The following is a 13,167-nucleotide window of genomic DNA, read 5'->3' on the forward strand; positions in this document are numbered from 1 at the left end:
TCCGTGGTATGTGGGATCTTCCTGGACAAGGGCTCAAACCCGTGTCCCCTGCATTGGCAGGCAGATTCTTAACCACTGCACCACCAGGGAAGCCCCCCCCCCACCAATTCTTCTTAATGACTGGACAGTATTCCAGTTATGGAATTGCCAGAATTTAGTCATTTCCCTGTAGATGGAAATTTAAGTTACCAGTTTTTCATGGTTATGAACAGTGCCTCAATGAACATTCTTGTACATATCTCTCTGCACATTTGTGGCTATGTTTCCATAGGAAAAATTCCTAGAGGTTAAAATTCTGAGACAAAAAGTATGCCCATTTAATTTTGACTAATACTGACAAGCTGCCTTCCGAAAATTTGTGTGAATATTTTACTCTCATACTAGTAATATATGAGAGTGCCTATTTACCTCCAACATCACTTACACTTGATATATTTTTTTAACATCTTTATTGGAGTATAATTGCTTTACAATGGTGTGTGAGTTTCTGCTTTATAACAAAGTGAATCAGCTATACACATACATATATCCCCATATCCCTTCCCTCTTGCATCTCCCTCCCTCCCACCCTCCCTATCCCACCCCTCTAGGTGGTCACAAAGCACCAAGCTGATCTCCCTGTGCTATGCAGCTGCTTCCCACTAGCTATCTATTTTACGTTTGGTAGTGTATATATGTCCATGCCACTCTCTCACTTCGTCCCAGCTTACCCTTCCCCCTCCTCGTGTCCTCAAGTCCATTCTCTAGTAGGTCTGCGTCTTTATTCCAGTCCTACACCTAGGTTTTTCATGACCATTTTATTTTATTTTTTTTAGATTCCATATATATGTGTCAGCATACGGTATTTGTTTTTCGCTTTCTGACTTGCTTCACTCTGCATGACAGACTCTAGGTCCATCCACCTCACTACAAATAACTCAATTTCATTTTTTTATGGCTGAGTAATATTCCATTGTATATATGTGCCACATCTTCTTTATCCATTCATCTGTCGATGGACACTTAGGTTGCTTCCATGTCCTGGCTATTGTAAATAGAGCTGCAATGAACATTGTGGTACATGACTCTTTTTGAATTATGGTTTTCTCAGGGTATATGCCCAGGAGTGGGATTGCTGGGTCATATGGTAGTTCTATTTTTAGTTTTTTAAGGAGCCTCCATACTGTTCTCCATAGTGGCTGTATCAATTTACATTCCCACCAACGGTGCAAGAGGGTTCCCTTTCCTCCACACCCTCTCCAGCATTTATTGTTTGTAGATTTTTTGAGGATAGCCATTCTGACTGGTGTGAGGTGATATCTCACTGTAGCCTTGATTGGCATTTCTCTAATGATTAATGATGTTGAGCATTCTTTCATGTGTTTGTTGGCAATCTGTATATCTTCTTTGGAGAAATGTCTGTTTAGGTCTTCTGCCCGTTCCTGGATTGGGTTGTTTGTTTTTTTTGATATTGAACTGCATGAGCTGCTTGTAAACTTTGGAGATTAATCCTCTGTCAGTTGCTTCATTAGCAAATATCTTCTCCCATTCTGAGGGTTGTCTTTCTGTCTTGTTTATGGTTTCCTTTGCTGTGCAAAAGCTTTTAAGTTTCATCAGGTCCCATTTGTTAATTTTTGTTTTTATTTCCATTTCTCTAGGAGCTGGGTCAAGGATGATCTTGCTGTGATTTATGTCATAGAGTGTTCTGCCTATGTTTTCCTCTAAGAGTTTTAGTGTCTGGCCTTACATTTAAGTCTTTAATCCATTTTGAGTTTATTTTTGTGTGTGGTGTTAGGGAGTGTTCTAATTTCATTCTTTTACATGTAGCTGTCCAGTTTTCCCGGCATCACTTATTGAAGAGGCTGTCTTTTCTCCACTGTATATTCTTGCCTCCTTTATCAAAAATAAGGTGACCATATGTGCGTGGGTTTATCTCTGGGCTTTCTACCCTGTTCCATTGATCTATATTTCTGTTTTTGTGCCAGTACCATACTGTCTCGATCACTGGAGCTTTGTAGTATAGTCTGAAGTCAGGGAGCCTGATTCCTCCAGCTCCGTTTTTCTTTCTCAAGATTGCTTTGGCTGTTCGGGGTCTTCTGTGCCTCCACACAAACTGTGAAACTTTTTGTTCTAGTTCTGTGAAAAATGCCAGTGGTAGTTTGATAGGGATTGCATTGAATCTGTAGATTGCTTTGGGTAGTAGAGTCGTTTTCACAGTGTTGATTCTTCCAATCCAAGAACATGGTATATGTCTCCATCTGTTTGTATCATCTTTAATTTCTTTCATCAGTGTCTTATAGTTTTCTGCATACAGGTCTTTTGTCTCCCTAGGTAGGTTTATTCCTAGGTATTTTATTCTCTTTGTTGCAGTGGTAAATGGGAGTGTTTTCTTAATTTCTCTTTCAGATTTTTCATCATTAGTGTATAGGAATGCAAGAGATTTCTGTGCACCAATTTTGTATCCTGCTACTTTACCAAATTCATTGATTAGCTCTGGTAGTTTTCTGGTAGCATCTTTAGGATTCTCTATGTATAGCATCATGTCATCTGCAACAGTGACATCTTTACTTCTTCTTTTCCGATTTGGATTCCTTTTATTTCTTTTCCTTCTCTGATTGCTGTGGCTAAAACTTCCAAAACAATGTTGAATAATAGTGGTGAGAGTGGGCAACCTTGTCTTGCTCCTGATCTTAGTGGAAAGGATTTCAGTTTTTCACCATTGAGGATGATATTGGCTGTGGGTTTGTCATATATGGCCTTTATTATGTTGAGGTAAGTTCCCTCTATGCCTACTTTCTGGAGAGTTTTTTTTATCATAAATGGGTGTTGAATTTTGTCGAAAGCTTTCTCTGCATCTATTGAGATGATCATATGGTTTTTCTCCTTCAGTTTGTTAATATGGTGTATCACATTGATTGATTTGTGTATATTGAGGAATCCTTGCATTCCTGGGATAAACCCCACTTGATCATGGTGTATGATCCTTTCAATATGCTGTTGGATTCTGTTTGCTAATATTTTGTTGAGGATTTTTGCATCTATGTTCATCTGTGATACTGGCCTGTAGTTTTCTGCTTTTGTGACATTTTTGTCTGGTTTTGGTATCAGGGTGATGGTGGCCTCGTAGAATGAGTTTGGGAGTGTTCCTCCCTCTGCTATACACTTGATATCTTGGATTCACTTGTCTTTCAGCTTCTATGTAGCACTTTGAGATATCTGTATAGGTTTTACAGGCACAAAATAAGAGTTTAATAATTGTTTGATGAATTGAATTGAAAGTTAGCTATTGTATTTATTTATTTATTTAATACTCTCATGGCTAAATTTATTTATCCTTATTACATCAGCCTTCTTGCCAGGCTTCTTCTTTTTTAATTGAAGTATAGTTGATTTACAACATTGTGCTAGCTTCAAGTGTACAGCAAAGTGATTCAGTTGTTTCTTTTTCAATATAGGTTATTATAATATACTGATTATAGTTCCCTGTGCTATACAGTAAGACCTTCTTGTTCATCTATTTTATACATAGCAGTGTGTATATGTTAATCCCATCCTCCTAATTTATCCCTGTCATTAGAACAATGCAAATTCATGTGTACAACTCAGAGGGCTTGTCCTAACAATGACACATTGGTAAGAGAGCAATATGTGTAAGTGTGTCTTGAATATTATAAAGTGCTATTCAGATGTTAGTTATTTCTATACATGGAAATGTGTTTTCACAGGTAGTTCTCATATCTCACACAGATTGGCCTTGCTGCTTCCCAGGTTCACATGGTATATGCTTTGTTGCCAAGGCCCATAACATACTTTCACTGTGCACCCCACAGGCTCTAAGGTCTAAAGTGTGTGACTGATGGTGCCCGTCTTTCAGGAGGAAAGGCATGATAAGATTATGGGCATACGTGTCCCCTGAAGATAGTAATTGTGTGGCTGAACCACACTGACTCCATTTTGTCAGCTCCATCTTAGGCCCGTGGTCCTACCCCCTCCCCTCTCTGCATGACTGAGCTTTAGCTTACTCACTAGGAATGCACCCAAGCCAGATAAGTTCCCTATCAACTTTTACCCTTGCCTTCATCTGATATGAAAACTAGAAGAATACCTTCTGCTGACATAGATGGGTAATGGTAATGACACCCCTGGGGTGGGGGAGGAAAAAAGCCTGGTTCCCATAGGTGCAGCCGTGCTTCTCCCTTGGTAGCCAGATTCTATTTGTAGCTTTGGCCCCTTTAAGCTCCCCCATACCCCTTTCGGGGGCACAGAGTGCAGCTGTGAATACCTCTGGATCATTGTCCACCCGATCCTGCCTGTATGTAAGTTACCCCCAACAAACTTCATAATTGTACTTTATGGAGTTGCCTGCTTCACTTTTCGGTCCTAAAGTTCCTTCTCAGTTCAGAGGATATTACTCAGTATCCCCGCCTCCCAACAGTAATAAAGCCCAATAGCAAAAGCTTCAGAGAAGGAGGATCTCCATTCTTAGATAAATATTTTGGAGGGTCCAGAGTCAACTGATTTTGTACTAAAAGATTTCTCAGAGACAGAGTCTCATGGATTTAGATGGAAATATCCTGGGGAGTACCCAACCCTACAGCCGCCCACCTCGCCTATCCCAGGAAGTAGCAATCAATTCTGTAATGCTAAGGACTATGACCTTGTGAGGTGCAGGGATGAGGGGGCTAGCTGAAAGAGCACTCAAGGTTGACCTAGTCTCTCAGGACTGACAGCTCCCAGAGGGGCATTATTCTGTACCATCCCCATCCTCTGGCCTGCTCTGGGAGTCAGCTTCTCAGCAGGAGTAAGAGCAGTGTTGGCAAGAGAAAGTATAAGAGAATGAGCTTCAGCACTACCCTGCTCTGATGGGTTATTTCTGGAGGAAGTACTCATACAAACCTGACTGGGAATTGCTCCCTCCAGTTTTATCCCCACAACCAGGGTCTAGAAGGTATGTGTCTAAGAATATACAGGAGACAAAATCCTGAAACTAGAAAGGAAATGATTCCCTTCACCCCCCACTTCCTAACTCTCCCAGTTCCCAGCCTATAAGTGCATGTGAACACATGCTCGGTTTTTATCCTAAGCTTTTTAGGACTTGACCCTTCTCTAGAGTGAACTGAGTGGTGCCCCTTGATAAGGAGTGTTTGTGAGAAAGCATGCTTGATACGAACCCAGCCATAGCCCATAAAATATTCTTGAAACCACTAACATATTAAAATAATTTCACAAAAGACCTAAGAGAACTTAGAGGTTTACGTCATGATGAAGAGTATAAGGTCTGGAGCCTGAGTGCCCAAGACTGAATCTGGCTCTGACACTCTCTGTGACCTTAGGCAGGTCACTTCACTTTTCTATGCCTTAGAATCCTCATCTGTAAAATGTGGAATAACAGTACCTACCCTCATAAGAGTTGTTTTGAGGATTGAATGAAATAATGCATATAAAGGACCATGCCAGACATATCGTAAGTGCTCATAAATATTAGCTAGTCTTTAATTATCCGACAGTGCCTCATGGTTCTATACCCATAGTCTTTAAGGCATTTGTGGAGCAAATGAAATTGATGACCATTAGTTTATTTAATACGTTTCCTTAATATGTTCATTTCCCCATCCTTAGCCTACTGACTTTCCAATGACACGAGGATAGTTGTTGTTACAGTGGCCTAGCATTAACACCCAAACTTTGTGATTCTGCACTCCTTTTCCAAGACCCATTTGCTGGCCCCATCTCTGCCTCCTCTCCCACTCCATTAGACTTGCCCCTACAAAAGTACCCTGTGTTACTTTAAGATTTGAGGATAAACAGAGAGTTGTCAATTAAAGAAGTGTTTGCGGATGGAAGGCAGCACTTTCCTCTGCTCTGCCCCCCCCCCCGTATTCCACAATTTCTTCATCTCCTGTGTATTTAAGAGATTGCTGTGGACCAGAAAGGCCACCACCTACAGGAGGTTCTGAAGGTTCATTTGTATAATGTATCACTAGTGTCTCTTCTCTGTAGGTAAGGGCAACAGGGTTTTCAGGTGGAACTTGCTCCACACTCCTTACCCTAAACTCGCTGCATTCCTGGGATATTAAGTCACTGAGGCTGGAGAGGATACGTGGGGGGAAATATGCCTGGTCCGGCCCGAGGCACATTTTTCTGCCCTGTGTATCTCCACTCCAGCTCTAATTGGCTTGCCTTGCTCACTGTGTGTCTCTGTGTTCTCACAGCATCTGACCCTTAAGTAGCCGAGTCACACGGCTTTTATGGACCAAATTATAGTTCCACACTGCTCTTGCTCTTAAAGGAAGGCATGTTAACCATTAGGGAGAAATTCTTGCTTGAATTCCAAAGAGGCAGTGTGTTCTTCTGGAGGTTTGGTAGATTCTTCCTTTCAAATTCACCTTGAATAACAGTCAGAGGACAGCAGTGTGTGCTTTTTATGACAACAGCCTACCTCTCTATCATGAAAGATGAGGATGAGGAATGCAGGAGTTAGGTTGAAAAAGGAAATCTCCACTGCTCCAAAGCAAGTCACTTCACTCTCCCCCAAATTAAGTATCCAATCCTTTTAGCCCCGAACAGTGGTTGAAGATGGGAAAACCACACTAGACCTATCAGCAAATAGGACAATTCTGGCTCATAGCCCTGCTACTTAGAAGAGGGAGCTCTTCCAACATAATGTCCTGACACTGTATAAGAGGAGGGGAAATGGCTAAAGATAAATCCTTAACATGATCCCAAGAGTAAAACTGGATGAGAATGGAAAGCCTTAGGTTAGATTGTTCACAGTTCTTCACAGCACTGTGGTGGGCACAACTGTACACGCTACTAGGAGCTCTTCTCACTTTCCTGGTCTGTGAGGGGCAAGCATTAGTTAGGTAAATGCTGGGATACTCGATCCCAATAGGCAGTGGCCATAGTATCTTCAATTCCTTGGTGACTTTAGAGGCATCCAGCTGACTTTCTCATCAAAATACCCAACTCATAAAAGATATAAACATTAAGAAACATAAGGAAGGGAGAACTGCATTCATCCACTGGGGGTGGGAGCGAGCAGATGGTTGATAAGCATATGCTCCTTATTAGAAAATAAAATCCTGTGGGCAGAAAGCAGTACCGATGATGATTTAACGTGATCTCGTTTCCCTCCTCTGCCTTCACTCTACCTTGGAGTGTTAGCCACTCTCCCAACCCCAAACAACGTAAAGGCGATGTCCTAGCTATCATTACCTCTCTCTCCCCCCTAAAAAACAAATCAACAAAATACTCAGGATAGTAGGAAACACAAAGCGATCTTCATTTCTTCCACACATTAGAAACATTTTCAATTACAGTTCAGCTTCTCTGAGATCTACATCAATGTTGGTCAAAGAGCACAGAAAAGCCAGGTTGGAGGGAATCCCTGATAAGGAGGCATGAAGTGAGAGCTTTGATTCAACCACTCCACTCAGCACAGTGGAGGCCCATGCAGGTCCCTGAGATAGTCATTCTGCTTTATGCCTTGAAGGAAACCCATTCTGTACTCCCTCCTCAGAGTGTGCCTTTGAAGGGCCACTGAAAAGAAAGATCCTTGATGAATGATCACTACTAAAGTCCTAATGGAGAGCTAACTCATTTAAGGAGCAGCTCTTTTAATAGTGGGGGTTTTCCCCTTAATCAGTGTTTCTCACTGGAATGAAAAGACCCCAGCCATGTTCACAGTTACAGGTTTCACATAAGTCAGACTGTTTCCTGGGAGGTACCCATAGCTGATAAGCAGGCACATCCTCTGATCAGTCAGGATATATTCTGGTGGGATTCTGGGCCATTCAGTTCAGCCCACAGAAACCTCAGTAACGCTCAAGCCAATGAGCAGAGCTACAGAGAGCCTCAGGTGCATGGAGGTAAGTTATCTCATAGGGCAGCCAGACAGCTGACCTGGGTGGGAGGAATGTGAATGATATCTCTGACCCTCCCAAGTACACAGTGGTTACCTTGGTGTCCAAACATAGCAGTCAATCTTAAGGAAATAAAATCTATTTGGGGGCTGCTCTTTCTTCTGATAGGCTTACAGAAAACTCAAAACAATGTCCTGGTGGGTACTCACCCACGAGCCTCATCGTCTCCTTCAATTTCACGGTTGCTCTTGGCAACCCCAACCCATCCCCAAATACCCGAAAGACAGAATCAGACAATGCTTTGCCCTGCTTCAGCATCAACGGATGGCTCTGAGTTCTCAACCCTGCCCCGAGGGTGCTGGTGGCAGCAGACACAGTGGAGATAGTCCACTACATTGTGGGTGAAGAGTGAGCGCAACGGGTGCAAGTACTGGAAGAAAAGGAGCATGAAGCCAATGGAAATCAGATAAGCAATAATGAGCTGCAAGGCAATCAAGGAATGACAGTAATTCAGCAACACTTTCACTCCAAAGAACTTAAAAACCAAGACCATGATCACATTCTCTAACAATCTCACACTATAGTGCAGGCCCATGTGTCCCCAGTTCTGACCTTTCTCAACAAGGTCGCTGTCTGCTAACTTCAACTGCAAAGCTGACCAGCAAGAGAAGTTGATGCCAGCATAGAGGACGGTAACGGAAATCAACACCACTAAGGTGCCAAGCCGGCTGAAATTTTTCTCTATGTTACTGGGCATATGGGCACCACTCCTCCAGAACTTAACCCAAGGCTCAAAGAGGATGATCAGGAAGTTCAGCAATAAGAAGGGCACAGCCTTCAATTTCAAGGTGGCTGAAAAGAGCACGAGAATCATGAGGCGGCAGGTGATCTCCAATGTCCGCCAAATGGTGATGCACAGGACTTCTAGTGGCCCAAGGCGAATCTTGTATTCATCGTACTTGATCTGGATAGCCAACATATTGCAGAGGGTAGCCCCATAGGTGACAGATATCAGGGAAAAGACTATTAGCACAGCTGTAAGAAAAAAAAAGAAACAGAAGAAAATAGATAATCAGTCAATGTTGGTGAAGTTTGTACTCTGACCCAGAGGTCCAGAGAGATGATAGGTGAGACTCAAGGGCCCAAGTTAAGAGCAAACCTACGAATGAACAGAGCTATGTAAACAAACAGCATACACAGAAAGAAAATGGAAATAAACTAAATTTTTTTGTATGACAGGGATTGGGGCAGTTTTTAATTTTTTCTACATTTCTCTAGTTTCTAAATTTCCCATGAAATAAGAAATGAACATATACTGGTAATACATATAAAGGGATGGGCAGCATCTACCTGATGAAACAAGCTTCTGAGAAAACAGTGCTGGAGGCAGAGAGAACTTGATCTGAAAAAAATCCAGTCTTAGGAGACTCAGAGAGAATGCCTTTGGTTATAGAAGTCCCTGCTTTGATGAACATCTTCTTCAAGGAACTAATCTTGCTTGTGTATGCTTCTGGAACATAAAATATATACTGGAAATCCCATGAGGGCAGAAGGGACCATGTCTATTTTGTTCACTGCTGTATCACCAGAGCCTAGCACACTGCCTGGAGCATAGTAGGTGCTCAACAAATGTTTGTGGAATTAATGAAGAATTCTGAGTTTAGAGAGGCACCATAACATACCTACGATTAGAAGTGCTTGGTTCAGCAGTGTGAGAGCTTGTGCGACTCACTGAATATCCATGTGCCTCGGTCCCCTAGGTGACCTACACTGAGATACTCTAGAGTTGCTTGTATTACTCATCAGCAATACCAATTTCCCAATGCTTTGGTATACTTTAGGAATCCCCAAACTTCTGGCAGAGTGGTTTAAAAATTTAAAAATCCCATTTCCTAGCCCATAACATCCATACCACTGTGCGTTAGAGTAGGGGCCCTGAAGGATCAGGATGCCCTCTAATCCTGCTATCCTAAGTCTCAACTATAGGTCACACAGTGGCTCTTTCCTTTTCTTCCTTTCTTTATATCAGAGGATACCAATCACTAAGAAAAATCTAGTGCTCTCAAGGAGAGTGAGACGCCAGAGTGTACTCATCCAAAAGAAAAGCTGGAGCTTTCTGTTCCCATAAAAACACTGGATCCAGGGAACTAGAGCCATTGAAATGTCAATTTAATCTGCAAGCAAAGTAAAGACCTTCTGATAGAAACCCAAAAAGAAGCACAGCGTTGTTTCCGAGATCTTTTCCAGCTCTAAGTAGAGGGTTGCAGTCTCTAAGACTGGAAGACTCTCTTAAAGTGTCTACTCTTACCTTTATTTTTATTACTTATTATTTTTTTCCAGCTTTATTGAGATATAATCAACATATAACATTGTATTAGTTTAAGGTGTACAGCATAATGATTTGATATACCCTTAGCTTTATAAACCACTCTCAGTCCCATCCTCAAGAGTTGATGCTCCTTGTGGAGTCTGGAACATCAGGGCATATGCACAGCCAGCCAAGTGTGGTGATGCTTTCCCTTAAATTTAGAACTCGTTTATTGATAGTAGTGTAATAAAAAGCAGAAAGCCTGATGCTTCCAATAAATGTAAAAACACCTTCCATCTGTCTCCCTACAAAAAGACACATGCCATAAGAGGTCATAATGCTACTAGTGAAATTTGCTCATCTATGCTGATCTGGATGGCCTTCCAGAGAAAAAGGAATAAGAAAAGGGGTAGCAAAGAGAAGACAGGCGGGTGGGTGAAAATGAGGAAAACTAAAACCAAGAAGTAGTTCACAAAACCTTAAAAGAGAGGGTGTTGTCAGAAAGTTTTTAATAGGAGAAATCACTGAAGAATTGAAAACAAGGCCTTGTAGAAAGTTTCCCTTACATCCTTTGTAGAGTGACCTATAGTTAGAAACACGGATCCTAAATGTAGATGTCCTGCATTCCAAACCTCTTTGCCATCTATTACTTATGGAACCTTGTGGGGGAATTCGCTTAACCGCTCGGTGCCTCTGTTTTCTCATTTGTAAAATGTGGATAATAACAAGTATCTCATGGTGTTGTTGTGAAGATTTAAATGAAATAGAGAAATGCCTGGAACATAGTAAATGCTATCTGTTAGCTCCTATTATCATCATCATCATCATCACCATTCTCTATTTCCAAAAGTGCAGGAGATGCATTTACTTTGCTTAGGTGCTACCCTGACACTTAGGAAATCAGGTGATTTCAAAACTGATAGATAGACATAAGCCTTACAAAAATGTGAAAAACCTATAATAAGAAAATGATACAATTTTACTGAAGTATATTTAAAAATATTTAATGACATGTACTTCGGTAAACTTGTATATAGTTGGCCCTCTGCATCCACAGATTCAACCAAAACCATGGATAGAAAATACTCGGGAAAAAATTCCAGTAAGTTCCAAAAAGCAAAACTTGAATTTGCCATGCACTGGCAACTATTTACTTAGCATTTACATCATATTCATAACTATTTACATAGCATTTACATTGCATTAGGTATTATAAGTAACCTAGAGATGATGTAAACTATACGGGAGGAGGTACACAGGTTACACACAAATACTACACCATTTTATATAAGGGATTTTGGTATCCGCAGGGGGTCCTGGAAACAATCCCCTGCAGATACCCAGGGTCAACTATAGTTTTCTTGCTACGGGTCTTACATATTTATGGCACAGAGTGTAGTCATGCTGCACCGATGTATATTTATCTCCAAACTCATCAAGTTGTACACATTAAATAGGTAGAGGTTTTTGTTTGTCAATTGTACCTCGATGAAGTGATTTTTAAATATTTAACGAAATGGAGAGTTAATTTATCTTCTAATATGAAATTGATTGATCCTGTAAAGATGTAAACTCCCTCTAAAATAACCTAAACAATTGAATGCAATCCCAATCACAGTCTCAATAAAATGTTTTTTCTTTTGTTGTTATTGTTTTGCTTTGTTTTGTTTTCTGGTGGGGGAAACGACAAATTGATTGTGAAAATTCATTCTGTTTGGAAGACCAGGCTAAATTGCTCTACTAGATATGAGCTGTGAAAGGCCTTTGAAAGGCACAAGACCTAAAAGCAATAAAGAATTTGAATACATAAAAATTTAATACTTCAAAATGCCAGAAAAGACTACAAGTATATTGTCTCTTACATATAGTGTGTTGCACATCTGTTACATGTATGACATGTATATGCACATTTAAAATGTGTGTGTGTACACACATACAGAACATTATACAAATGTATACATACACACTTATCCACAGCAGAGAAAGGATTAATAACCAGAATAAGTAAATAGATCCTCCAAATTAATAAGGAAAAGATAAACAACCCACTAGAAAAAGTGAGTAACATATAAATAAGATATTTAAAGAACAGAATGACCAAATGATGCTCAGCTTCACTCATAAAGAAAGTAAATTATTAAAAGTTATTTTATAATTACATAAATATTTAGTTTAAGATATAAAGAAACAGGCATCTTCATACACTGCTGGTGGGAATACAAATTCATACAACCTTTTGGCAGTACTGCTAAAATTCTAAATATGCATATCTTTCCTCCCAGCAATTCTACTGCTAAGAAGTTATTCTACAAAGTCTCATTCCAGTACACAGATGCTTATAAAGATGTTCACAGGAGCATAGTCTGTAATCAGAGAAAAACTTTTTTGCATGGATGGAAAAATTACAAACAAACTTTAATCCTACCAACAGAAGATTAGGGAAATAAGAAAGAATGGTCCAATTCATATAAAGGAAATATATAGTATATTTATCATTATTATTATTATATATATAAATAACCGTTGAAGAAATATTGGCATACCTTTGAAAAAAACATGCTGCTGAATAGAATGTTTAATTTGCCTTTTTTGGCAAATATATATATATACACATATATATGTTGTATGTATGTTTATATTTACATAATAAAAAGAAGTCTGCACTACTGTGTATAAAATAGATAACTAATGAGAACCTGCTGTATAGCACAGGAAAGAAAGAGAGAGAGAGAGAGAGAAAGAAAGAAAGAAAGAGGAAAGAGAGAGAGAGGGAGGGAGGGAGGGAGGAAGGAAAGAGTCTGGAAGGATATACACTAAATGGTAAACAGATTACCTTTGGGAAGTCAGATTACATCTCCTATTTTATATATATTCTGTAGAGCTTTGAATCTTTACCATAACCATGTCTGATTTTTATATTTAAAAAAAATAAGGACCAAAAATAGTAATACATGATCATGGTAAAAAGAAATCCAAACCATATAAAAGGGTATAAAGTAAAAGCTAATAAAAGTCAGC

At 40.1% G+C, this 13,167-nt stretch overlaps 1 protein-coding gene across 5 annotated transcripts in view; it reads right to left on the reverse strand.

Moving 5' to 3' along the window:
• TRMT2B (tRNA methyltransferase 2 homolog B) overlaps positions 1 to 13,167 on the reverse strand; it is a 122,142-nt gene that overhangs the window by 7,277 nt on the left and 101,698 nt on the right. For 4 of the 5 annotated variants that reach the window (XM_068533529.1, XM_068533528.1, XM_068533527.1 and 1 more), the window contains one exon: positions 6,905 to 8,876. The exons of the other annotated variant lie outside the window; for it this stretch is intronic. In XM_068533529.1, the coding sequence (XP_068389630.1) occupies positions 8,131 to 8,876 (746 nt within the window). In that variant the 3' untranslated portion in view covers positions 6,905 to 8,130. Of the gene's footprint in view, positions 1 to 6,904; positions 8,877 to 13,167 lie in introns of those variants that run through there. 5 annotated transcript variants of the gene reach the window in all.

The sequence above is a fragment of the Eschrichtius robustus genome, chromosome X (assembly GCF_028021215.1).
Source record: "Eschrichtius robustus isolate mEscRob2 chromosome X, mEscRob2.pri, whole genome shotgun sequence".
Lineage (NCBI taxonomy): Eukaryota > Metazoa > Chordata > Mammalia > Artiodactyla > Eschrichtiidae > Eschrichtius > Eschrichtius robustus.